Genomic DNA, 25,621 nt, shown 5'->3' on the forward strand with positions numbered 1-25,621 from the left:
TCACGCACCACGCGGCCGCTGAGCCCGCCCCCCCGTCTCCTATTGGTCGGGCGTGCGCGCGCTCCGGTGCCCGGATGGCCCGTGGCTTCCGGCGCTCTGTCCGGGGGCGGTAGGGGGCGCTCGTCACGGAACTCTGCTTTGTTAACGGGGCCTCCGAAGCCGGTGTAGCCTAGGAACGGCCGGTCCGGAGCCGCCGTCGCTTCGCTGGAGCTCCGGAGCGAAATGGCCGCTCAGGTCCCGGCCGCCGGGCCTCCGCGCTCTCCGTGAAGGGTCGGAGGATGCGCGGGAAGTAGCAGGTACCCGCCGGGAGCGAGGCAACGTGCAGGGCTGGGCGGCGGAGAGTCCCGATCATTCCCTCATTCCCGCGTCCTCCGGGGTCCACACTCGCAGCCCGGGTCGGCTCGCGGGGTCGCGGGGCACGAGGCTGGGCGGCCGTTTGCCCGTGCTGGGCCCTGATGTCATTTTCCGGCTGTGTGTGTGTGTTGGGTAGGGGGAATGGCTCAGTTAACACGGCGCACGCGCGGGACATGGGAGGGAGGGGAGGAGAGGAGAGCCAGGGTTTCCCGCCAGGCCCCGCGCCCGGGACTGGTCCGGGGTCGCGCTGTGCTCCCGGCAGGGGTCGCGGAGGTAACAGGTGCCTGGTCCCTGGCTCGCCCAGACGCGCCTTCCGGGACGGATGGGATTGGGCTGTGCCGAGTTGACTCAGCTCTTCCTGGGGGGCTGGTCGAGTTGGGACATGTTCGGCGTCGGCTGTTGGAGGAGCTAAGTCCTGACATGTCTCCAGCTGGGGCTATTTAAACCCTGCCCTGTTCCCGCAGCGGTCTGCTGGTCAGCGGAGACGGACGCCTCGGGGACCTCTCCGATCGTCACCGCGCTTCCCCTGCGTGCCTCCAGGTAAGGAACAACCCGCCGATGTCGTTTTTGCCGTTGAAAGCTAGTGTTGAAAGACGTTTTCTGTCTCCTTCGTAAAATGCATTTACTTGCCCCTTGCCGCAGACGTTTTGCCATTTCAAGTTTTTATCGTGTGTGTTGTTGTGTTTTTTCTACTTGTAGGCCAATGTGCAATACCAACATGTCTGTGTCTACCGAGAGTGCTGCAAGCACCTCACAGATTCCAGCTTCGGAACAAGAGACTCTGGTTGGTATTTCTGTCTTGAGTGTGTAAAAATAGCTCGTTTTACCAGGTAATCGAGGAAACAGAATTTAAACCTGAATTATCTCACAGTCCTTTTAAGTATTTACCTACAAACTTAAACTTTCTCGGTTGTAATTGCATTAGAGAGTGGTCACTAAGATTTCTGTATTTCCATAGCCCTTCACCTGATGCAGGCTTTAGAAAGAAGTTGACATTGCGTGGATGCTGCCGTTTATGACATATTCTATCACTGTTTAACTTTCTAAATGGTAAACTGAAAGTCATAGAAGTATCTGTGCGGTCTGCTGGTCAGCGGAGTATCTTTTTGTGACGATTTTAAGTATGAGAGGAATGTATAAAATATATAAAGTTCCAGTTTTTGCTCTGTATCTCTAAAGTTTTCTACTTTACATTAGCATAGAAAGTATGCTTAAGCTTGTCTGTAAATTACAAAATTACTTTTAATAGCTGCATAGGATTTGATAATGTGATTGAACCTCACTCAGCTTTGTATGTGTGTGTGTGTGTGTGTGTGTGTGTGTGTATGCAAGTACTGTACTACCGAGCTGAGTGACAGCTTTAGTCTCAACTGGTAAATGCAAAAGTTGCCCATGTTTTTAAATAAAATAAGGGCGTGATTATTCTGTAAGGAAGATAGGGAAATAGAAATCCTAAGTTCTGAATAAAGGCATTTGATCGCAGACTGCTAACTCTGCTCAGCAAAGGTCCTACCAGCACTGAATATCACCAGACTTCTTTTTTTCTTTTTGATGTATTTTCGTACATATTTGTAGAAAATACATGTATGCACATTAAGTAGTTTTCCTTTCCTTTCCTTTCTTTTTTTTTTTTTTTTTCCGAGACAGGGTTTCTCTGTTTAGCCCTGGCTGTCCTGGAACTTAATCTATAGACCAGGCTGGCCTCGAACTCAGAAATTCACCTGCCTCTGCCTCCCAAGTGCTGGGATCAAAGGCATGCGCCACCACCACCTGGCTTAGTTTTCCTTTTCTTTAAACATTTAGCATTTTTTTTTTGTTGTTGTTGTTGTTAGAAATCTTCAGATTTCCAGGCAGTGGTGGCACGCCTGTAATCCCAGCACTCTGGGAGGCAGAGGCAGGCGGATTTCTGAGTTCGAGGCCAGCCTGGTTTACAGAGTGAGTTCCAGGACAGCCAGGGCTATGCAGAGAAACTCTGTCTCAAAAAAAAAAAAGAAAAAAGGAATCTTTAGATTCTAAATATGCCCTAAAACTGTAAGTCAGTTCTTACTGTTCTGCTCTGTAGAGTAAACCGTATTGCACTATTGTTTCAGTGGACATGTCCTAGATCTCCAGTTAAATAGCCTGTTTGTCCTGGGTTTGCCAATATCTGTTTCCTCTCCCTGTTCCTTTCCTCTCTTTCCCTGCCCCCATTCTTTTGCATATTTTTAGTAACTTGCATAAATCTCTTTCAAGTATAGTTAACCTAAGATTTTTTTTTTTTACAAGGTCTATAAATTGATGTCTTCTCCACTGAGGATATTTTTAAAGAGTCAAATTTGTTTATTTAGATACTTTTTGAATTTTCTTATAATGCTTTGGAGGAATTCTTCCATTTCAAGATTATGCACATATTTAAAGCATTTTCATGCAGCATTTTAAAAAACTTTTCCATGTAGATCTTCATTCAGAACTATCTTTGTTAAGTATAAGGTTACAGTGTTGCCTTTTTATAGTAGTTTTTAAAATCAGCTTTAACTTGTAAGCTTTGATAAGAAAACTGGCTTTCCATTGTAGAGTTTTGATTTGAGTTAATTTAATATGTAAAAATTTAGAACTTCTTGCTTTGGCAGTCTGAATGCTAACATTGGTACACTAAGGAGAAGATTATCATGGCCTCTATATAAGTTACATGAAAAAAATTAAGGATTAAAAAGTAATTGTCAGCTGGGCGGTGGTGGCGCACGCCTGTAATCCCAGCACTCTGCGAGGCAGAGGCAGGCGGATTTCTGAGTTTGAGGCCAGCCTGGTCTACCGAGTGAGTACCAGGACAACCAGGGCTATACAGAGAAACCCTGTCTCGAAAAAAGCAAATACAAAAAAAAAAAAAGTAATTGTCAAATCTTGTAAGAGTGAATTACTTAATCCGAAAATAAGGTTCATAATACCTTTTTTTGGTTTCCATTTCTGTTTTAAAACTGATTTCTATAGGCTGGAGAGATGGTATTGAATAACCAGTTTGTGTGCTCTTCAGTAATAAAGAACTTTTAAAGCAGCATTTTAAAATTGTCCTAAAAGTAGTTGTAAAAAAAAGAAAAAAACTTTTTTTTTTTTTTAATCATTTCAAAAGCACTCAACTTCCATTCTCAGCAGTGAAGCGCTTTTGCTGTTCTTACAGAGGACCAGGTTTGATTCCAAGAGTGGATAGGGGGCTCAGCCCTCTTGTAACTCTAGTTGCAGAGGATCTGATGGCCTCTTTGGCCTCCAAGAACACTCTTTGTACATGGTGCACTTAAATACATCAGGTGAAATACCAGTATACATAAAGTAATAATAAAAGTCTTCAAAATACCAATATATATATATATATATATATATATATATATATATATACACACACACACACACACACACACAAAGATGATGGTTTGTGTGCTGGTGTCAGACTAAAACAGTTGAATTTGCAGATCCAAAGAGCACAGTCACATTACATGCCTTCCAGTTCGCCGTCTTCCAGCTTAGCTCAGTGTACTTAGTACAGCATTTTAAAAAGAAACTAACTGTAGCGGTTAGTCCTGTTTGTCCTCACACTCTGTCATGAGGCCACATTCTAGCCATGGAGACAGAGGGCCTAGCATCGTGGGAACTACAACCATTGCAGAATACCTGTTCTGATGACAGAGACAGATGGCTAAGCAGCTAGGAGCATGACTCCTCAGAGGACTTGCTTCTGTTCTCAGTACCTACATGGTGACTCCTAGCCATCTGCAACTCCAGTTCTAGGGGGTCCAACACTCTGTTGTGGCCTCCCTGGGGACCAGGGACACAAGTGGTGTACAGAAGTACGTGCAGGCAAAACATGCATATGCATAGAACAAACGACCAATTGGACATCCGAAAGTTACAGGACACAAGCCAATAGGAGCAACAATCACCAGAGTTGTGAAGCTCGGGCATCTTTAGAGTCTTTATGGCCGAGGTAAGAAATTTAGAATTCAGATTCCAGTGGCTGTAGGAGTTCAGTGCCACTTTATCATGGTATCCTTGGTGTTGGCTGCACTGGCTGCCTGGCTGGGCTCACTCGCAGTTTTGTGGGGAACAGCCTGCTAGTTAGGTAACAGCTGTCCAGTTTTTATTTTTAAAGAATTCATTTCTTGTTTTATATATGTGAATGTTTTGCCTGCATGTGTATATGTGTGCCATGTGGGAGTCTGGAGCCTACAGAAGCTGGAAGAGGGTGTCAGAGCCCTTGGAACCAGAGTTACAGGTTGTTTTGATCTATCATACCGTTCTAAGAACTAAATTCAGGGTCTCTATATGAGCAGCAAGTGCTCTTAATCTCTAAGCTTCAGCTCCATCTACTACCTCACTATTGGGGAAGCTAGATTAGAGTCAGATAAATTGTAGCTGGCTACCTGTTTTTATAACGTTTATTGTTACCCTATAGTTTATGTAGTACTTTGCTTTTAAGTTGGCTAGACATGGAAAAAACACTTTCTGGCTCTTCTAATCTTACTAGCATGCTCTTTAAAGATCATTTGTCATAGTGTGTGTGTGTGAGAGAGAGAGACAGACAGACAGACAGACCCACAGACGGACGGACACTAAGAACTGTATCTAGCCTTTTAGAGTGTATGGTAAGTGATACATTGATTATGAGTGCTGTTGGAGGCACAAGCCACATACAGAGAAAACAGTGAGTTGTAGCTGAGGCCGTGATTGTACTCTTTGAAGTACTCATTACCTTGTGACTTGGGTCTGTTCTCTAGCAGTCAGGAATGCGGTACATGATAGATTGGTGATAGGTTTTATCCTAAGATACATTCTTTTCTCCTGCATTCCATAAGTTCCCTTTCAGTAGTCTCACAGATTTAGTAAGCAAACTGGATCTCAACCAGGTTGTGTGGCAGTTAGCAGATGATAGAGCTGGAGGAAGAAATCCGTGCTCTCTCCCGCGTGTGTGCAGTTCCTGCAGACGCCAAAGTAGGCGTGGGTGTTAGATCACCCAGACTGAGCTGGAGTTTTAGGCAGTTGGAGCTGCTTTCTGGTGTCCCTTGGCATCTGTACTTGGGTCCTCTGCAAAAGCAGCAAGTGCCTTTACTCTCTCAGCCATCTCTCCAGCCTCCTTGGTACTGTTTTGATCACAACAAATTGTATTTGATTATTTGATGTGACATCAAGGATTTGATGACTTCATGATAATTTCATAATAGCTTTTCTCAAAACATTTTCTGCCCTAACTCTTAGTGATATGCACTTGTACTTAGTATAAAACCCAACTTTTTGAAGTACAGCTTGGTAACAAATTGTTAAACATGGCATTTGCTGCCTGTACTGGGTTTCTTTCTGGTCATACTTAAAGGGCTTCTGCTGTAGAGTTCGTTCATGGTGTAACATCAGCTCTGTTTTTTTCTTTTACAGGTTAGACCAAAACCATTGCTTTTGAAGTTGTTAAAGTCCGTTGGAGCACAAAAAGATACTTACACTATGAAAGAGGTGAGCAGAACTGATGTCTCAGTGGTTACAAAGAGGCCCCTGGTGGGGTTTGCAAGTTTGCGAGTGAGATTGGTCATAGAGATTTTGTAATAAATAAGGACGTTAAATTTTGTGATCATTTGAACTATATTTTGAAGCTAAAAATTCTAATTTACATGAATTTCTCCCTCCTTCTTTCTCTATCCCTTCCTTCCTTTCTTCCTTCCTTCCTTCTTTTGAAATAAGGTCTTAGTATATAATATAGCCCTGGCTGTCTTAGAACTCACCAACTGGCCTCAAATCAGAGAGCAACCTGCCTCTGTCTCCCGAGTACTGCGATTCAAGGCATGTGCCACCACACCTAGCATTTCATTTGATTTCTTAACTAGAAACCCAGATAGAATTCTTGGTGTTTTTGTGTTGTGAATTTATTTGGCAGGCTGGTAAAAGTCTCAGGAATAAAAGAATTATATTGATGTGTTTGTTTCAGGCATAGTAGAAAAGCATTTTGATGTTTAATGGTGACAAAAATCAGAAGGCACTACAAATGTTAGACTTTGTTGCCTATTATTCATAATCGAGGAGAAAGCCAACCAGTTCAGATTTAGTGAAATGAAGATAACTTTCCCCCATCCAAATTATTGGATTCCCTCAGTTTTATCTAAGGACTTCTTGGGCACCCCTGGGTCCCAGGTTGGAACTTGTGTATCTGTGCTGGAATGCTCAGGTGGGCTGATTCACAGACACAATGTTGTATTCTTTGCCTTAATGTTTATTAGTGAAGTATTGCTTTCAGCTGGAGGTTGGGCAGTTGTAGACAGAATTTTCATGTGGCTGAGATACAAGTGTCTCTCTCACTAAGCTTAAGGCTTGTTAACTTAAAGCTCTCAAGTTCTATGGCAGGTGAGTGGCTTCTCAGCTACACTTGAAACTTCTCAAAGGATACTTCCTAGGAGGAGCCCAGGTATCCTTTAAGACTGATTGGCTCAAACAAAGAATATAGAAAATAAAGAATTAAAAAAAAAAAAGACTGATTGGCTCAAACAAAGAATATAGAAAATAAAGAATTAAAAAAAAAAGACTGATTGGCTCAAACAAAGAATATAGAAAATAAAAAATTAAAAAAAAAAAAGACTGACTTGCTCCTGCCTAGCTGATTAAAGTCTTGTTATATGTTAAGTGTTTTTAAGGTTATTAACTTTGGATTGACCTTTATAAACGTTAGACAGGTGTTAAACAGGTACGGACTTAGCAGTAGATAGATGAAGGCCGTCAAGAAGCTTTGATGCTCATGCTAAGCCGTGTGCTCAGCAGTCTTCCTTTCCCTGCAGGGTGTTGGTTTTAGGACACTGCCTGCCAAGTCTCCTACTTAAAACATGAAGCTGTCTTTGTGTGTACATAGTCTCTTATATTTTAAATTATCTACCTATAATACACAATATATATAGTTGTTATACTGTATTATTTAAGGAAAACATTTCTACATTTAGGACGGATGTCAGGAATCATAGTCAAATGAATCTGTGGGGGTGGGATGTTCAGATCTTCCTTCTGGACTTGAGACAGTCCCTGTGTGGTAGACAGTACACTGGGATACGGTCAGGTCCTGGGTTAGTTTCTCATCTCTTATGGTTTTTTCCCCTTGTGGTACTGGGTGTCAGACCAAGGAGCACATTTTACTACCGAACAACACTGGTGGCCTTGTTCTCACACAGGAATAACAATTCCCCGGGGTGTCAGGATGGTGACACTGTACTGACAGCACTGCACTGTGCACTGTAAAGTGCCTTGTAGAGTTGTGTTGTTGGTGGGCTTGTTTGGGGATAACAAAGTATGCGGCTTAACTGACGTAATGGAGCACATGGAATACAGTTTGACTTGATAGTGACGGTTCCGGATGTGGACTGTTTGGTGTAGACTACACTAATAATAACTGAGACTATTCCATTGGGAGATGTCACTGATGATGTCCTGTCTCTGTGATGACTGCAGAGCTGTGAAGTATGTGTTCGTGACATGCCACTATTCTAATTCATTGCTGTATTTTACTTAATTTTTTTTTAATCAGTTTTTTTGCATTTTTACCTCTTTTTCCTTTCCTAGTATCTTATGTTAGTATCTTGGTTTCTGGGCAGAGTTAAAATAAGAAAAAGAAGAAAAACTTAACGTGGAGAAACAGTTATTTCTCTTTTCATCAACTTGGAAGTATTATACAATACTTGGAAGCTTATACAACATGTTTGGTCTTGTATGAGGTCATGGACAAGATTGTTAGTGTAATCATGTTCAGATAAGTGTGGTATTGCTAAATGTATATGAAACGGACATGTAATTTCTTTAATACATAGAAACCATTTTTCTATTTCAGATTATATTTTATATTGGCCAGTATATTATGACTAAACGATTATATGACGAAAAGCAGCAGCATATTGTATATTGCTCAAATGATCTTCTAGGAGATGTGTTTGGAGTCCCAAGTTTCTCTGTGAAGGAGCACAGGTAAGCCTTCTGTGTGGTCGGTTAAGAGCAGTGGCTGCTCTTCCAGAGGACCTGGGTTCAATTCCCAGCACCCACATGGCAGCTCACAACTGTCGGTAATGTTAATTCTATAGGATCTGGTACCCTCACACAGACATGCATGCAAATGAACATCAATGCATATATAAAATACATATATAAAAAAAACACATCTTTAAAAAAAAAACCACCAGCTGGGCAATCATTGCATCTCACCTCCATAGAGATAAACTGACCATATATACAAAATGCTAAAATTTGGTTTCATTTTTGGGGCCCTACTACTATTAACAGTAGTTGTAGCATATTGTGTGGGGACCTGAACTCTGGAATTGTAACCTTTTTGTTGTTGGGGTTTTGTGTGTGTGTTTTGCACATGCGCATGCCAGTGTGAGTGTGGCAGTCAGAAGGCCACACTCAGGAGTCAGCCCCTCCTTTCACCATGCGGATACTGGTATTGAACTCAGGTCACCAGGCTTGACCTCTTGAGACAAGCTCTGTCGTTAGTGTGTGGGTGTGTAAATGATTTAACATCCCTGTCTTTAGTGTGTGGGTGTGTAAACTAACATCCCTGTCTTTAGTGTGTGGGTGTGTAAACGATCACGATCCCTCAGCTGTAGGTTCTCTACTTACAATTTTTTTTTCCTTACAAGGAAAATATATGCAATGATCTACAGAAACTTAGTGGTTGTGAGTCAGCAAGGTAAGTTAATTTTGAATATTATAAAATACTATAATTTAAAAATAGTTCTTTTTGACACAAGGTCTTACATATCCTAGTCTAACCTCAAACTCACTATGTAGCTAAGGACCCTTGTGCTTTAAAAAGAAAAACACAAAAAAAACCTTTGAGTAGCTTTTTGTGTGCGTATATGTGTCTGTTTAGGGCGGGACACAGATACCATGGTGTACATGTGAAAGCCAGAGGACAACTTTGTGGAATTCATTCTACCTTTTCCGTGGGTTCTGGTATCCAGCTTAGATCTTTAGGCTTTGGCAGGCACTACCTGAACCATCTTGCCAGTCCCCTAATGTTTTAAAGGCTTGGATGTATCCTTAGTGGTAGAGTGCTTTCTGAGCATGTATGCAGTTCTAGCTTTAATCCTTAGCACTGTAAAATAAAAAGGCAAAATAAGACAACATTGTTATTGTGTGCTGCTTTCATTTCTGTTTGTTTCTGGCTCTATTATTTGTTTGTTTGGGTTTTGTTTTTTTTTTTTTTTTGGTTTTTTGTTTTGTTTTGTTTGAGACAGAGTTTCTCTGTGTAGCCCTGACTGTCCTGGACCTCACTCTGTAGATCAGGCTGGCCTCGAACTCAGAAATCCACCTGCCTCTGCCTCTGCCTTCCAAGTGCTGGGATTAAAGGCGTGCGCCACCACCGGCCGACTCTATTATTTTTTAAATTATCTCTTTTTTTTTTTTTGTAGTTAGTTTGGGAATATTGGTGTTTTGTCTGCATGTATGTCTGCGTACCATCTGTGTGCAATGCTTGTGGAGGGCAGAAGAGGCCATCAGGTCTCCTAGAACTTGTTATGGACGGTTAGGAATGCTGTGTGAGCCAGGGCGGTGGTGGCACACACCTTGAATCCCAGCACTTGGGAAGCAGAGGCAGGCGGATTTTTGAGTTTGAGGCCAGCCTGGTCTACAGAGTGAGGTCCAGGACAGCCAGGGCTACACAGAGAAACCATGTCTCAAAAAAAAAAAAAAAAGGAATGCTGTGGGTTCTGAAATTGAAGGCAGACAGACCCACTGGCCGAGTAGCCAGAGCTCTTAACCTTGGAGCTGGGTTTCCAGCCTCTACTTCTTTGTTGTTTTGAGATCTGATCCCTGTAAATTATCCAGACTTATTTGGAACCCCCATCTTCCTGCTCTCCTCCCAAGTGGCTAGATTTGTTCATTTACTCAGCCCTGCTGGGAGTTGAACTCAGGCTCCCCCTTGCTTTTAGAAAGTCCTGTTAGCTGCCCCAGTCAGTCATTCTCTCTTTAAAAATTAAAGTGACTTCTTTCATTTCACTTTATTTGTATGAGTGTTTTTCTTGTATGTATGTTTGTATGTGCACATACATGTGCACCACGTATGTGCAGTGCCCAGCAGGGTCAGAGGAAAAGAGCATTGGCTCTCCTAGGACTGGAGTTAGACTATTGCGAGTGAGCTACCACCTCTGGAAGAACACCCATGCTCTTAAGCACCAGAGTCATCTCTCCAGCCCCTCTTTGGAAAAAATAATTTAATTATAGGACCTGGTGTGGTATACTCATACCTTTAATTCCAGCCATTGGGAGGCAGAGGCAGAGGCAGATGGACTTGTCCAGCCAAGTTTACATAATGAGACTGTCTCAAAAAAGAAGGAAGTTTTTATTATGCATGCTTCCCTTTATGTGGGTATGTGCACATGAGTGTAAGTGTCCATAGAGAGCAGAAGTGTTAGCTTGCCTAGAGCTTGAGTTACGGTGGTTCTAAGCTGGGACAGCCGGCCGGGAGCTGGGCTTGGCTATGCTGTAAGAGCACTGTGTGCTCTCCGTCACTGACTCATCTTGGTTCCTTCGCCCCACGATTTTCCTTAAAACTAAAAGGAAGCACACATATTCATGTTTATGAGCATTCTTATGCCATGATGTGCATTGGGTAGTCAGAATTGAATGTCCTGCTCTCTCTGTCAAAGCCTTGGGCTATCAGGATTTCTTCTGAAGAACAGATAATGTTAAAAGATGCTTGGTAGAAGCGTGATCAAACCTTGAAATGCATTGAGATGTTTCGGGAAGTAATATAATTAGGTAGGACCTGGAAAGAATGGGGTTTCATCTCTTCTCTTCCCTTGCCCCTCTTTCTGTTCTCTCTCTTGTTGTTTCTCGAGTGGACACTTACCATTTTTAGGTAAGCATCATTTTAGCTCTCTCCTTGGCAGTTCGTTTTTAGTGAATTGAGCACAGGTCCACAAGTACTCTGACGTTTACTACATACCTAGACTGATGTAATTGGGATTGGGATTTGGCCTTTTTGAGAATCTAGTAAAGGTACTTGATTTTAAGTATATGTGCATGGATAGTGTTTTGATACTTTTTTTTTTTTAAGAAAGAGTTTCTCTTTTCTCTTTAAAGACAGGCTCTCACCATGCAGCTATGGTTGGGCTAGAACTCACCATGTCGAACTCGCATCCACCTGCCTCTCCCAGGCTTACACACCGCCATATCTGTTAGGAGTTGTATTTGAGCTGATAGGCATGGGCTCTGAAACACCTTAAACCTTACTGTTTTCCTTAAACTAACTACTGTGTTCAGACGCTTGCTTGTTTCTAGACTGAATCAGCTACTCTGTTGTGATCCCACTATTCCATTCAGGAGTCACTGGGTATGTGCACAGTGTGCTGTAAAAGGCACCAGGATCTTCCCTAAACAAAGAACAAAGTAATGATTGGTTTGGAAACTGAGACCTGTGATTTTGGGCTCATGCTGAGATTACTGGAACCTGCTAAGGCTTCTTATGTTGTCAGATGGCACAATATACAGTTACGGATTCTGATAGTATTTTGATTTTTTTCAAATATCTAATAGTCGGGCTGGAGAGATGGCTCAGCAGTTAAGTACACTGACTGCTCTGCCAGAGGTTCTGAGTTCAATTCCCAGCAACCACATGGTGGCTCACAACCATCTATAATGGGATCTGACACCCTCTTCAGGAGTGTCTGAAGACAGCTACAGTGTACTTACATATAATAAATAAATAAATATTAAAAAATATATATCTAATAGTCATTATTTTGACAGATTATTGGAAGAATTAAAGGATAACCTGTAGATTGCTGATATTTTCTTTTTTGACTTTATGTTTCAGTTTGGTTAAAGTAATTTTGAAAATCCTAGATGAGTTTTGCCAGCCTTGTCACACCTGTTACTTCATTACATCTGTTTTATAACTATTACATATCATAAGACAGCGTTCTCAGATAATATAGCCTATCTATGTATTCACTTTAAAATTCGTATAATGCCATAATACAAGACAATGAACTGCAGTAACTCATTGTTTCAGGGCACTAAGCCCTGGATGGCTTCACGGTTGATGGATGTGCTTAGGGTGGTAGTGATTTTTGAGTAATTTTGTCCACTTCAATTCTGGAACTTGGATGTTTTGAGAGCTTGGTCTGTAAAACTAAGTACAAACTACACCTGTCTATCTGTGTAACTCATTTACATTCATTGTTTTTCCAAGCTAAATCTTTACCTTCCCACAGCCCTCTCTTGGTGAGTGGTACCACACAGTTTTCTTCTAGTTAGACTCTTGGGAATCCTCTTTAATCCTTTTCCTTACAAACACCTGGTCTTAACCAGTTTTTATGTCTTAATTTTTCTCAAGTTGATTGTGTTAGTTAAGGTTTCCATCACTGTGAAGAGACACCATGACCAAGGCAACTCGTATAAAGAAAAAACATTTAGTTGGGCTGGCTTATACTTTAGAGGATAAAGTATCCTCCATTATCCCCATGGTGACATGGTGATGGAGGAGCTGAGAGTTCCCACCCTGATCCAAAGGTGGGAACTGGCTTTGGAAGGCAAACGAGGTGGGTTTCTTCCACCCTGGGCGGAGCCTGAGCAGGGGAGCCTCAGCCCACGACACAATGACACAGTGACACACTTCCTCCACCCAGGCCACACTTCTTGCTAGTACCAAGCACGCACAGAGCACCACGTGCTTTAATACTGGTTGCTTGCCTCTGCCCTCTGCTCTTGGTTTCCCCTGTGGACACGGGGTCCAGGACCTCCCACATGCAACCGAGATCTCCCCAACTGAAGCTCTACAGCTCTTTTTTCCCTTTGTTTGACAGTCTCACTGAGTTGCCGAGGCTGGCCTGGGATTTGTAATCCTGTCTCAGCTTGCTAGGGATGATTGGTCTAAATCACTATGCCCAGTGGGTTTGTTGTTGTTTGTTTCTGTGGTTTTTGTTATTGTTTTTGTTTTTTAAATTCTGTGTTGTCAGAGTGGTTGATGGGTTCTTATTTATTCAAACAGGTTATGTAAATAGCTTATTAAGGAGTTATTTAAAACTCCTTATTTAGGAGTTTTATGATTGCTTCCTGGGGGGAATAGTTCTGTGAGCTGGAAATTAGCTTTATTTCTTGAACTAAAACCCTTTTAATGGTGAGAGGTTGTAAGACGGCCTCAGGCAGGATTATATAACTGTTGAGAGAAGGACATTTTATGCTGTTGGGCTGAGCACACATGGCTGCATTTTATACTGTTTGAGTTCACATGTTGTGCCCCAGGAACTGTGTGCGCATGACTTCTCGCATGCTGCCCCTGCAGTCTGGAGGGCCTCATATACCAGCCTCAGCACAAGCTGTTCCAGAATCCGGCTGCATAGCTCCTCAGAGCTCCTTTCGCCCATGTCTACTAAACAGTTCTTTTGTTTCCTCTGCTAGTATATCTTAAAGTTTGTTTATTTTACTTCATAATTCCTGTTGAATTTATATCTCCAGCATGCAAATGACACTTGACACAGATGGTTAATGCTTGTTAAAAGGTAGAACTTTGCACAGGGCATGTGTTAGACTGGTAAATGTTGACTGCTTCCTTTCTTTGTCTTGATTCAGTTTTTACTTTCTCTTCCAATCCTCAGACTCTGGCCCTGGCTCATCGGTGAGTGAGGACAGATGTCAGCCTGACGGTGGGAGGGAGCTGAAGGTAATACTTGCATAAAGTTCTTACTCTAACAGTGTTTCTTTTTAAAATACTCTATCTGTGTGTACTGTCTGTGAGTGTGAGTGTGTGTACATCCTCCAAACAGAAGAGGGCGTCGGTCCCCTGGAGCTGGGGTTCCAGGAGGTTGTGAGTGCCCAGGCATGAGTGATGGGAACCAGACTCCTCCCAGCAAGAACAGCACGTGCTCTTCATCTCTGAGCCTTTCTTGAAAACTGGGAGGGTTACATAAAGCAGAATTTGGAACAGCCAATATTTTATGTTTATTTTGCAATATTTTACTTTTTCTTATGATTTAGGACCCTGTGCAGGTGCCACAAGAAGAGAAACCTTCATCTTCTGATTTAGTTTCTAGACCGTCTACCTCATCTAGAAGGAGAACAATTAGTGAGACAGGTACATAGGAACATTTATGTGACATGCTAAAGAGTTGCTTAGTGTTTCCCTTTAGGGTCAAATGACCCTTTCACAGCAGTCCCCTAAGACCACTGAACCCCAGATGTTTACGTTGTGATTCATCACATTAGCAAAATTATGGTTGTAAAGTAGCAGAATAGCTTTATTGTTGGGGTCACCACCATGAGGAACTGTTTTAGAGGGTCCGCAGCATCAGGAAGGCTGAGACCTGCTGCACTAGACTCCTGATAAAAGTAGATGAAGTCTTGTTTTCAATTTTGGTTTTTTGTTTGTTTGTTTGTTTGTTTGTTTGTTTGTTTTGGAGACAGGGCTTCTATATAGACCAGGCTGGCTTCGAATATCTTCTTTTTAATGCTTAGTGTTGACAGGAAAAATTGTATACTGTTAGATCAGTAAAAGCTCTAGATGAATTAAATTTTCCTAACTTGTGGAGGCAAAGTTCACAAAGACAGTTGTAAGCTTATACGTAGAGCTTGCACTTAGCTGAACAGATCCAGTGAAACAGATCTGTGAAGCACTGCTGACTTTTGAAACATTAATGGTTGACTTTTCTGTTTAATGTAACTGAAATTAAATTTTGTTGCAAATAGGTGCTGAAGATATTTTAATTTCTAAATCAGTCACAGTACAGGGATTTTTAACTACCCATTTCCCTTTAATATATAGAAGATAACACAGCTGAACTACCTGGTGAACGACAACGGAAACGCCACAGGTCCCTGTCCTTTGATGAGAGCCTGGGACTGTGTGTGCTGAGGGAGATATGCTGTGAACGAGGCAGCAGCAGCAGCAGCGAGTCCACAGAGACCCCCTCGTATCAGGTAGTGCTCGGGTTTAAGAAATTGTCCTTTTAATATGTAAGTAAGTGTCTTGCCTGCCAGAATGTATAACACATGCATGCAGTGCTGTTGGAGTCCAGAAGAGGCTGTGGAATCCTGTGGAACTGGAGTTAGGGGTGATGAGCCACTATGGGGGTACCAGGAATGTAGCCGGTGTTCTCTCCAAGAGCAGCAAACCATCTAAAGTCCTGTATTCTGGTTTTAAATAAAACAATCTAGTCCCTGCAGTCCTGATAGGCCTGTGAGTGAAATGCCTGTGTGATGTGAGAGGTTGCTGAGCACAGTGGACATTTAACCTCAAAGCTAGTCCTGGCTTAGGAGGTAGATTGTAGAGTAGAGGTGCTCTGCTCCTGGAAAAGTTAACACACAGTCAGTCCATCATTGCTGCTGTCACCCTTGGACTAGAGAACCCTGTGAACCATCGAACTAATAGTCAGCTCAGGTGTGTCATAGCAGAATGTGAGCTTAACAGTTAGAACTTACACTTTTTTTGTTTGTTTGTTTTTGTTTTTAAGACAGGGTTTCTCTGTGCAGCCCTGGCTGTCCTGGAACTCACTCTGCAGACCAGGATGGCCTCGAACTCCCACGTGATCCCAAGATCCGCCTGCCTCTGCCTCCCAAGTGCTGGGATTAAAGGCATGCGCCACCACTGCCTGACAGAACTTACACTTTTTGAGTAACAGAAGTTAACTGGAAGTTCAGCTCAATTATATACCATAGAAATCTTAAGCAAGTTTGTTTTGGTTATTTATTTGTTTGATTTCCTTGCCAAAAATCAAATCTAGTTCATATCTGCTAGTCAAGTGCTGTACCACTATACCCCAACCCTGAGTGTTTAAAGATAGAGATTCACTGTATAATCCTGGCTGACCTGGGACTTTCTATGGGAACTCGAATTGAACTTCAGAGACCTGCCTCTCCCCCCCTCTTCCCCTCCCTCTCTCTTTCTCTCCCTCCCTCTCTCTCTTTCTCTCTCTGCCTCCCAAGTTTTGGAATGAAAGGCATGTGCTTGCTGAAGCCTCCTTTCAAACACTCGGAGAGTTACCTGAGCTGGAGTTCTGTTTCAGTAAAGACAGTGCTGGTATTCATTTCTGTCATAGTAAACCTACACTGCATAGAGGCTAAATAAGCCTCTGATTTCTACATCTATGTATGACATATTAACTGTGTGTGTATATACATATAACATATCTCTGTATGACAGATAATAAATTCAGACTATGCTGATGTATTTGTTGAAAGCTGGGCTGTAATAAGGGTTGTGCTTTTGTGGGACTGAATAGGGGGCCCTGGTTAAGGACACGTGGAGCCACACCTGTTCTAACAAGACCACACCTCCAATTAGTGCCCCTTCCACAGGCTGAGCATATCCCAACCATCACAACATCCACACACATACAAATAAAAACAAAGAAAAAAATTTAAAGGGTGATTTTGTTTGATTTTTATGTGGTGCTGGACAGTGAACTATGTCCCCAAACCCCTGCCTTCCAGCCTGTGAGGCAGACTTCTATTTAAAGGATGAAGCTTTAAGGATGTCAAACAAACAAACAGAACCAACCACCAACATAACTGTAGCCTTGGTTTCTTTTTGGTTGCTGTGATAAAACATTGTGACCAAGGCAGCTTACCTAAGCAGGAGCTCATTTTGGCTAACATTGCAGTTAGCCGGGTCCATCATGTTGGGGAGGCATTGCAGAAGGGAGGATAGTTTACACAGCAGGAAGCTGGGATCTTGGACCCTTAACTTGAAGCAGAAGCAGAAAGACTAAAGTGGAAATTAGCAAGGCTTTTTAAATCTCGGAGCTCTCTCTCACTGACGTGTTTATGGTGAGTGCACTCTTCCTCAGCCTTTCAGACAGCACCACCCACGGAGCACCAAGCACTCAACACCACACTAGCTACATGGTCACTGTTCTGGATAGTGTTACTTTCATGTTCTTAAAGATCTTTTAATTCTGCATTTTGAGTATGCACAAGTGAGTGCAGTACCCTCAAGTCCAGAAGAGGACTTCTGATCCCTTACACTTACTGTAAACCAGCCAGAGAGAGTGATGGAGAGAGTGATGGAGAGAGTGATGGAGAGAGTGAGGGGAACTGAACTGCAGGAGTGACAGGTGCTCCTTAACAGCCGAACTGTTTCCAGTTTTGTTTTTGTTTTTTAAAGAAATGTATGTGTGCGTGTGCATATGTGTGTTTGTGTGTCTCTGTCCCCCAATTTTTCTTTAATGTTTTTAATTCTGTGAGATTTTCTTGTGTGTATATGGTGTATATGTGTATATGGCGTGTGGTAGCTGTATTTACCTCCACCCATCTTGCATCTCTTCCCAGATCCTTTGGGTTCAGCTTGTTCAGTCATGTGCACATGCATATAGGGTCATCCATTGGAGCCTCACCGCTAACGAAACCCACCCGGTCCTCAGCTAGGTGTTAGTGTAAGCTCCCACCACCCGTGCTGGGCCGTTGACTGGCATCCACAATTGCTGCAATTCATGGTATATGGAGTGTGTCAAGTCCAGAAGAGTTTCATAGCACACCTCACCACCTTTGATTCACAATCTTTCTGACCCTTCTTCCCGTATGTTCTCTAAGCTGAGTGTGTGTGTGTTTTACACAGATGTACTGTTTGGGGCTAAGTACTCCATAGTTAACTTAGTTTTTGTACTTTGAGAGTCTGTATTAGCCACTAGCTACTTCAAAAAGAAGGTTCTTTAAACAGCGGGCAAGAGTTGCATTATCTGTGAGTATGAAGATAAGTAATTAGTTTGCTACTATGTCATTTAGAAAAGTGATAATAGTAAATTCCCTGCTAGGACTCTTCCCTCCTAGCGACAACTGTTGGGCAAGGTTTACAAGTGTGACTTCCCTCTGTTGGCTGGCTCTTCAGTTCCATCAGAGTTGCTTATTCCCATGACAGCTGCCACTGTAATACTAATGGGTGCAGTTAGCTAGGCCAGTTGTAATGTAGGAGCTTACAGCTCCGCAAGCCTGCCGACGGCTTCTCGGCAGCAGGCCATGTCGGCAGCAGGCTGCATGTCGGCAGCAGGCTGCGTGTCACCTTCCCCCATTAGGAAAGCTAGGCAGTTTGAATATTTTTGTATTAATTCTTTAAAAATTAAAGAATAGCCAACCAGTTGTGATAGGAAACCTGTTGTGCTTGGTTTTGTGTCATGTTTATGTTTTTCTCCCAGAGCAGTGAGTGCAGAGAGCTGCCCTGCAGAGGGTTGAACAGAAGAGTACTGCTGTGTGTAATCCATTAGCTGGCTCGAGAGTGAGTTGCTGGATATATGTATTAAGTCATGTCTTGTCAGGCGTGGTCATGTAGATGGGATTCCTGTGCAGCAGACCACCAGCAGTGTAATAACAAGGCATTGAATAAGTGTTAGGAAGAGTACGGGGCTCGAGTGACTGTGTGGCCTGGAGTTGGGTCTGGTTAAAGTTTGATGGAGATACCAGCTTAGGTTAATTTTATTCTTTACAGATGGCTTTTAAAAATGGATTCACTATCATCTCTCTGCCTTATTTTTCAGTGCTGGAGATTGAATTTAGGGCTATCTGTATGCTAGGCAAATGTTCTACCAGTTAATTACATCCGCAGTCAACCAACCAGGCAACCAACCAACCAACCAGTCAGTCAATCCCTCAGTGTCTCTGTGTATCCTACCTAGTTTAATAGAATCTGTTCTTGCTGTGTCCTCAGAACACGACCTGCTACCACAATAGAATGTCTCTCTTATAATTGTATATATACTCTTCTAAAAGTCTTCCTTCCATTTAAAAATTTGTTCCTTTTTAAGCTTAAATTTCTTTTTTTTTAAAAGATTTATTTCATATTTGTGAATACAGTGTCACTGTCTTCAGACACACCAGATCCCATTACAAATGGTTGCGAGCCACCATGTGGTTGCTGTTAAACTTTAATTTCTTAAGTGAAAATGCTTTTAGTACAACTGTTTTTTGCTTTGCTTATGAGAACATTAGTCTCAGTAGCTTTACCCTTTAATTACAGGGAACACTATGCCTTATAACATTTCAAATAGTTTGTTAAAGGTTCTTACAACTAATTACTACATCTAATAAGACAGGAGCTCGAGAAATGGCTTAGTGGTTGAGAGCACTGACTAATGATTGCTCTTCCAGAGATCCTGAGTTCAATTCCCAGCAACCACATGTGGCTCACAACCATCTGTTATGGGATCTGGTGCCCTTTTCTGGTGTGTCTGAAGACAGCTACAGTGTACTCATATATATAACGTTAATAAATCTTAAAAAAAAAAAAAGACGAAACCTACTTCTGTGATACTTTTTGTACATTAGTTAACACTTTCAAAACAATCTTTACATTACATTTTAAAAAGCCATTTTTGTGTATGCGTACAGGTGTTTATGCCTGCCACAATTGGTCTTTTGGGTATGGTGAGGTCAAAGGACAGTTTGAAAAAAATTGCTAGTTCTTAATGAGTTTTTTTTTTTTTTCTGTTTTATCATCTTGGAAATCTTAACTTAGAAATTTATGAAATACTACACTTTATTTTTGTTGATTGTATAGGCCATTTAGTTAAAACTCCTTTTATACATCAAGCTGAGTGTATTTTCTGGAAGAGAAATGATGTGTCTGAAGTTAAGCAGCATCTTAGTAGCAAATTGAGACTGCCTGTGTCCTGAATTCTAGAGTAAATGTATTAATTGTAAAATGGTTCATTTGCAGATCAACTTAGTGAATGATTTGAAGTTGACTTTCTTTTGTGTTTTTTGAGACAGGGTCTCTCTCTGTTTAGTCTTGGTTCTTGGCTATCCTGGAAGTTACTGTGTAGACAAGGCTGGTCTTGAACTCACAGAGATCTTCCTGTCTCTGCTTCCTGAATGCTAGGATTAAAAACATAAACTACCATGCCTGGCCTTAAAGTTGAATCTTTTTTTTTTTTTTGTTTAAAGATTTATTTACTTATTATATGTAAGTACACTGTAGCTGTCTTCAGACACACCGGAAGAGAGCATCAGATCTCATTACAGATGGTTGTGAGCCACCATGTGGTTGCTGGGATTCAAACTCAGGATCTCTGGAAGAGCAGTCAATGCTCTTCTCTGAGCCATCTCTCCAGCCCTGAAGTTGAATCTTTTAATCTCACCACTCAGGAAGTAGGGACAGCAGAGCTTTCTGAGGTGATAGCCAATATGGTGTACACATCAAGTTCCAGGTCAGCCAAGGCTACATTGGAAAACCTGGATGGCAGCTTCGTATTTGTGTGTCTCAGCTAGCGTTCTACCACACCAAGAGTGTGCGTAGGAGAGGCCCACACCGTCTTTATTTAGTAGGAGGAACTCCTCACAGTTGTGCTTCATATAATTAATGGGTGTGTATGTAATCACACAGGTAGGAAAGGACATTAGATGTGGAAGAACCTTTATTTATGGTATTGTGAGAACCTTAGCCAAAGAAAGATGAGGGACTTTGAAACTCAGATTATCTTATTGAGGAAAAGTTAGTGTGTGGGTTGATTTAGGAAATAAGATCTGGCTAGAACATGGGTGTGGACTAGGGTGGAGGGTGTGTTTAGCTGGACGTCTGAAAAATGTTAATGCAGTCATTCTGAGTTTAACCTGGGGCTAAGGGCTTTGACTTATTTTCTTCATGAAGTCGAATTTGAATAGGGAAAATTCAATATTAATGTAGTAACCTTGAACCATAATCTAGAGCCAGTCACTGTAGTATGAGGCTGAGAAGGAAATAGTGGCCTGGGATGAATACAGAAGCTCTAAATGGGGGGCTGGAGAAATAGCTCAGTGGTTAAGAGCACTGACTGCTCTTCTGAAGGTCCTGAGTTCAAATCCCAGCAAGCACGTGCTGTCACAACCATCCGTAGTGAGATCTGATGCACTCTTCTAGGGTGTATGAAGACAGCTACAGTGTACTTAAGATACAATAAATAAATTTAAAAAAGAGAGAGAGAGAGAGAGAAGGAAGCTCTAAATGAGGCCCAGAGGCAGCACATTCACAGGCACTTTATTCTTTCTCCATAGGATCTTGATGACGGCGCGAGTGAAGAGTCTGGTGACTGCCTAGATCAGGATTCGGCTTCTGATCAGTTTAGTGTAGAATTTGAGGTTGAGTCTCTTGACTCAGAAGATTACAGCCTGAGTGACGAAGGGCCCGAGCTCTCAGATGAGGATGATGAGGTGGGTTTCCATGGTTATTAGCTTTTTAATAAGATGGAGAAATGAGCTATTCACATTCTCTTGAAATTCTCATTTGTTCAAGACTATTGCTTTGTGGACTTGAGGTGAAATTTTATAGTTTCTTTTCATGATTTATTTATTTAGATTTGTTATTTATACAGCATTCTGCCTGCATGTGTGCCTGCAGGCCAGAAGAGGGCACCAGATCTCATTATAGCTGATTATTAGCCACCATGTGGGTGCTGGGAATTGAACTCAGGACCTTTGGAAGAACAGCCAGTGCTCTTAACCTCTGAGCCATCTCTCCAGCCCTTTGCTTGATTTATTATAGTTTCATATTACTAAGTAAAAAGCTAAGGAGAATTTGAACAATGTTTTAAAATGTTTTTTTGAGTTGATTGGGTGTTTTTGTTTTGTTTGTTTTTTGTTTGTTTTTGAGACTTAGTTTCTCTGTGTATCCCTGGCTGTCCCCGAACTTGCTTTGTAGACCAGGCTGGCCTCACATCTGCCTGCCTGTCCTTCCCAATTGCTGGGACTAAAGGTGTGCACTACCACTGCTCTGCTAATGGCTTGCCCACAGGCTTCTCCATTTGGTCCTCTCGTGTGTGTGTGTGTGTGTGTGTGTGTGTGTGTGTGTGTGTGTTTGCTTTTGAGACAGAGCATCACCATGCATCGCTGGCTGACCCTGAACTAGCTCTCTAGATCATGCTGGCCTCGCACTCACAGGAATCCTCTTTCCTCTGCCTCCCTTCTCAGTTGTTTCCCACAGATGTAAAGCATGCGACAGCAGTGTCACATAGAGCCTGAGTCTCCCCTTCCTGGGAGTAACTGTACCGCTAACATCTCTAATTGTTTTCTGGCCAGTAACTATGAATTTATAAAATGTTTTCTTGAGTATTTTACCTGGTATTAAGTATTTAACAACTCTTGCCATGTCGAGTAAAGATTTTAACAGCCTGCTTTTCCTGCTTGACTTGAACTGCATTTACCTTTCTTTCAGATCTTCTCATGGGCAGTTGATAGTTCAAACTATTTAAGATTTATGAAGAATTCAGGCTTCTTGGTTGAAGGTTGACTTGATGCCAATGAATTTGTCTTCTTAGGTCTATCGGGTCACAGTCTATCAGACAGGAGAGAGTGATGCAGACTCTTTTGAGGGAGATCCTGAGATCTCATTAGCTGTAAGTATTTACTTCTTCAAGTGAGGTAGTTTCATACTGTTAAAACTTTTAAACCCATATGACTTGAAGCATTTCTTTGTTGTAGTGGCATATGTTGCTACATTTGCTTGGCTTTAGGGGTGGAATTTAAACTTGAACATACTGGAAACTGGAAGTGTCGTCAGTTTATGCAAGGATATAGATATGTTCAATAATGAGGCGGGGATGTGGAAGAGTTTGCCTTTCCAGGTGTGTAAAGTGAAGTTGGCGTAAAGAGGAAACACTGAGCAGTTAGAGTGTAGGGAAACTGACGGGGCGTGGGGGTGGGAGGCGGCATATATTTTGGATTATGGTGAGAAGAATAGGTTTTAGTTCCAGTAGCTGACCGAAGTTGGGTGCACTTCTCTTATGGGTGGGATGGGGTGCTGAGCTGCACTGGGGCCTTCAGAGCATGTTTTAAAGAATCCTAGCAACTGGAGTCTCCAGGAAGAGCAGGTTGCATTTGGATTTATCGTGTAATGTCTATGCAGTGTCCAGGATTGAGCTTTTGAAGGAGGTGGGTACAGACTTTAGATACAGAGGAAAGATGTTGTGCCATTTACTTCAGCTGAGTGTCCTCAGGGGCAGACCTTGACAGGTGCATTTTGAGGGCATATAAGTTTTAAGGGTGTCCCTGCCCCCCCCCCCCCTTTTTACAGTGCTAGGGCTTGATCCCAGGCTTGTAGTCAAACATCTGTCTTTTTACATGTTTTTTAAAGAATTATTTAATGCATATGATCATGCACACTCACTGTCATGTCCTCAGACACACCAGAAGAGGGCGTCGATTCCCATTACAGGTGGTGGAGCCGCCATGTGGTTGCTGGGAAGAGCAGTCAGTGCTTTGAACCTCTGAGCCGTCTTTCCAGCTTGAAACTATTCCCATAGTTCACCTTTTTGTGTGTATATGTGTAGGGGAAAGCACCTGAAGTCTACTCTATTAGCTACTTTCTGCTACACAGTATTAGCTATAGTCCTCATGTTCTTTGCCTGTTTGTAAAATAAGAAATGCTGAAAATTAAACTACATGGTTTCCTTTTACGTCAGCCATATTGAAGTTCTTAGTCTTGCTGTGAATATTAATTGAAGGGTCGCTGTCTCTGTATTGAAGGACTATTGGAGATGCGCCTCGTGCAACGAAATGAACCCTCCGCTTCCAGCACACTGCAACAGATGCTGGGCCCTCCGTGAGAACTGGCTTCCCGAAGACAAAGGGGGAGAAGAGGAAGTGGAAACCTCTGAAAAGGCCAAGCTGGAAAACTCAGCTCAGGCAGAAGAAGGCTTAGATGTGCCTGATGGCAAAAAAATGGTGGAGGACGACGCGAAGGAGTTCTGTGTTGAGGACAGCGAGGAGAAGGTCACAGACATGCCCCTGTCGCAGGAGAGCGACGACTACTGCCAGCCGTCTACCTCCAGCAGCGTGGTTCACAGCAGCCAGGAGAGTGTCAGAGAGCTGAAGGAGGAAACGGAGGACAGAGAGGAAAGTGTGGAACCTAGCTTCTCCCCAAATGCCATAGAGCCATGTGTGATCTGCCAGGGGCGGCCTAAAAATGGCTGCATTGTTCACGGCAAAACCGGACACCTCATGTCGTGTTTCACGTGTGCAAAGAAGCTAAAGAAAAGGAACAAGCCGTGCCCGGTGTGCAGACAGCCGATCCAAATGATTGTGCTAACTTACTTCAACTAGCTGACCTGCCCACAAAAGGAGAATTTTATATTTCTAACATAACTGGACAATGTGGGTATTATTTTTATACATTAAACAGGAATCTGTCTTAGTCTACATAAAATTCTCTTGTAATTTATCATTGAGGGTAAAAATATTGAATGTTTTCTTCCTTTTAGGAAAATTTCACTTGATTATATTCGTGTTTTAATATAATTTTCATTGGCTGTTTTCATTTTCCTTCCATTTTAGTCCCCAAACTGTGCTTTGTACAGTGAGAGGTCCTGTCCATCTCCTGCAGATGATGCCTTCCTCATGAGGAGCTACAGAAGAATTGCTTGATTTCTAATTTTTTTGTTAATAATAAGAGCATTTAATTTATTTAGTACCTTTCATGTAAAGAGTTAAAGACTGTGAAGGATTGTATATTTAAGTTATTAAAATTATGAAACTCCACAGTTCTACAAAATGTGTGAGTTGTGGGCTGCAGAGAAGCGTCAGCCAATAGAGACATCTGCTATGTTCGCCCAGTGACACACATTTGATCCTTGGAAAGTGGTGTCGTTCTCTGGTCTCCAAATGGACACACATGCGTATGAACACATCATTTAAAGGCATGAGTTGCATGTGATTCATAGTGAGTTTCAGGCCTGTACTTCCACTAGATTTAGAAACCAGTCCATCCGAAAGACAAAATCAGACGTGGATGGAGCGAACTCATTTTAAAATGACACCTCTGTCCGTGTAGATTAGCCTCTTGATCCATGAGCCTTCCCCTTTGCGTGAAGGGTCGTGTCTCTTTCACATGTCTAAGTGTAGAAAGCACAAGCACCTGAACGGTAAGTTTAGTGTAACCAAAGGGTTGTATTGACGTTGACTTGGTGCATCAAGGACAAGCACACTCCTCCCCCGTGCTCCAGCGAGGAGGAGGCATCGTCAGCCGTGGCATCCAGACGAGGAGGGGCTTCCTTCCCGATTCACAGTAGAATGCTGTGGTTATATCCTTGTGCATTAGTAGTTATTAAATGTTTACTTAGGTGTGGCATATTTATTTGCAAATAAATGGTTTATTGAAGAATTGTAAAAAGATTTTGGTCCTGCACATTTTTCTGTCAGTGCTCTTTTTATAATTCGTTTTTATGTTCATTGGTGTTATAGCTATGTGTCTGTGAGGGTGGCAGAAACCCCGGAACTATAGAGTTACACACAGGTGTGAGCTCCCATGATCCATTGCTCTCCACCTTTTAAAAATGTAATGTGTATGAATATTTTGTCCACATGTATGATATGCATATACTATGTG

General features: G+C 42.3%; 1 protein-coding gene across 3 annotated transcripts; it reads left to right on the top strand.

Moving 5' to 3' along the window:
* Positions 1–199: 199 nt before the first annotated feature.
* Mdm2 (MDM2 proto-oncogene) lies at positions 200–25,407 on the top strand. 3 transcript variants are annotated; one of them, XR_007974711.1, is made up of 13 exons: positions 206–296; positions 819–894; positions 1,054–1,138; positions 5,752–5,826; positions 8,174–8,307; positions 8,979–9,028; positions 13,941–14,005; positions 14,320–14,416; positions 15,104–15,258; positions 21,298–21,453; positions 22,557–22,634; positions 23,764–24,390; positions 24,571–25,407. XR_007974711.1 is itself a non-coding variant. In XM_052165996.1 (12 exons), exons 3-12 carry the CDS (start codon positions 1,058–1,060, stop codon positions 24,337–24,339), a joined length of 1,467 nt encoding a protein of 488 aa, XP_052021956.1. In that variant the 5' UTR covers positions 206–296; positions 819–894; positions 1,054–1,057; the 3' UTR covers positions 24,340–25,407. The 3 variants fall into 3 exon arrangements, 2 of the variants coding, with proteins under 2 accessions (XP_052021957.1, XP_052021956.1); XM_052165996.1 differs by having other exon boundaries at positions 23,764–25,407; XM_052165997.1 differs by lacking the exon at positions 1,054–1,138 and having other exon boundaries at positions 200–296; positions 23,764–25,407.
* The last annotated feature ends 214 nt before the right edge of the window (positions 25,408–25,621 follow it).

This window comes from Apodemus sylvaticus, chromosome 20 (assembly GCF_947179515.1).
Source record: "Apodemus sylvaticus chromosome 20, mApoSyl1.1, whole genome shotgun sequence".
Lineage (NCBI taxonomy): Eukaryota > Metazoa > Chordata > Mammalia > Rodentia > Muridae > Apodemus > Apodemus sylvaticus.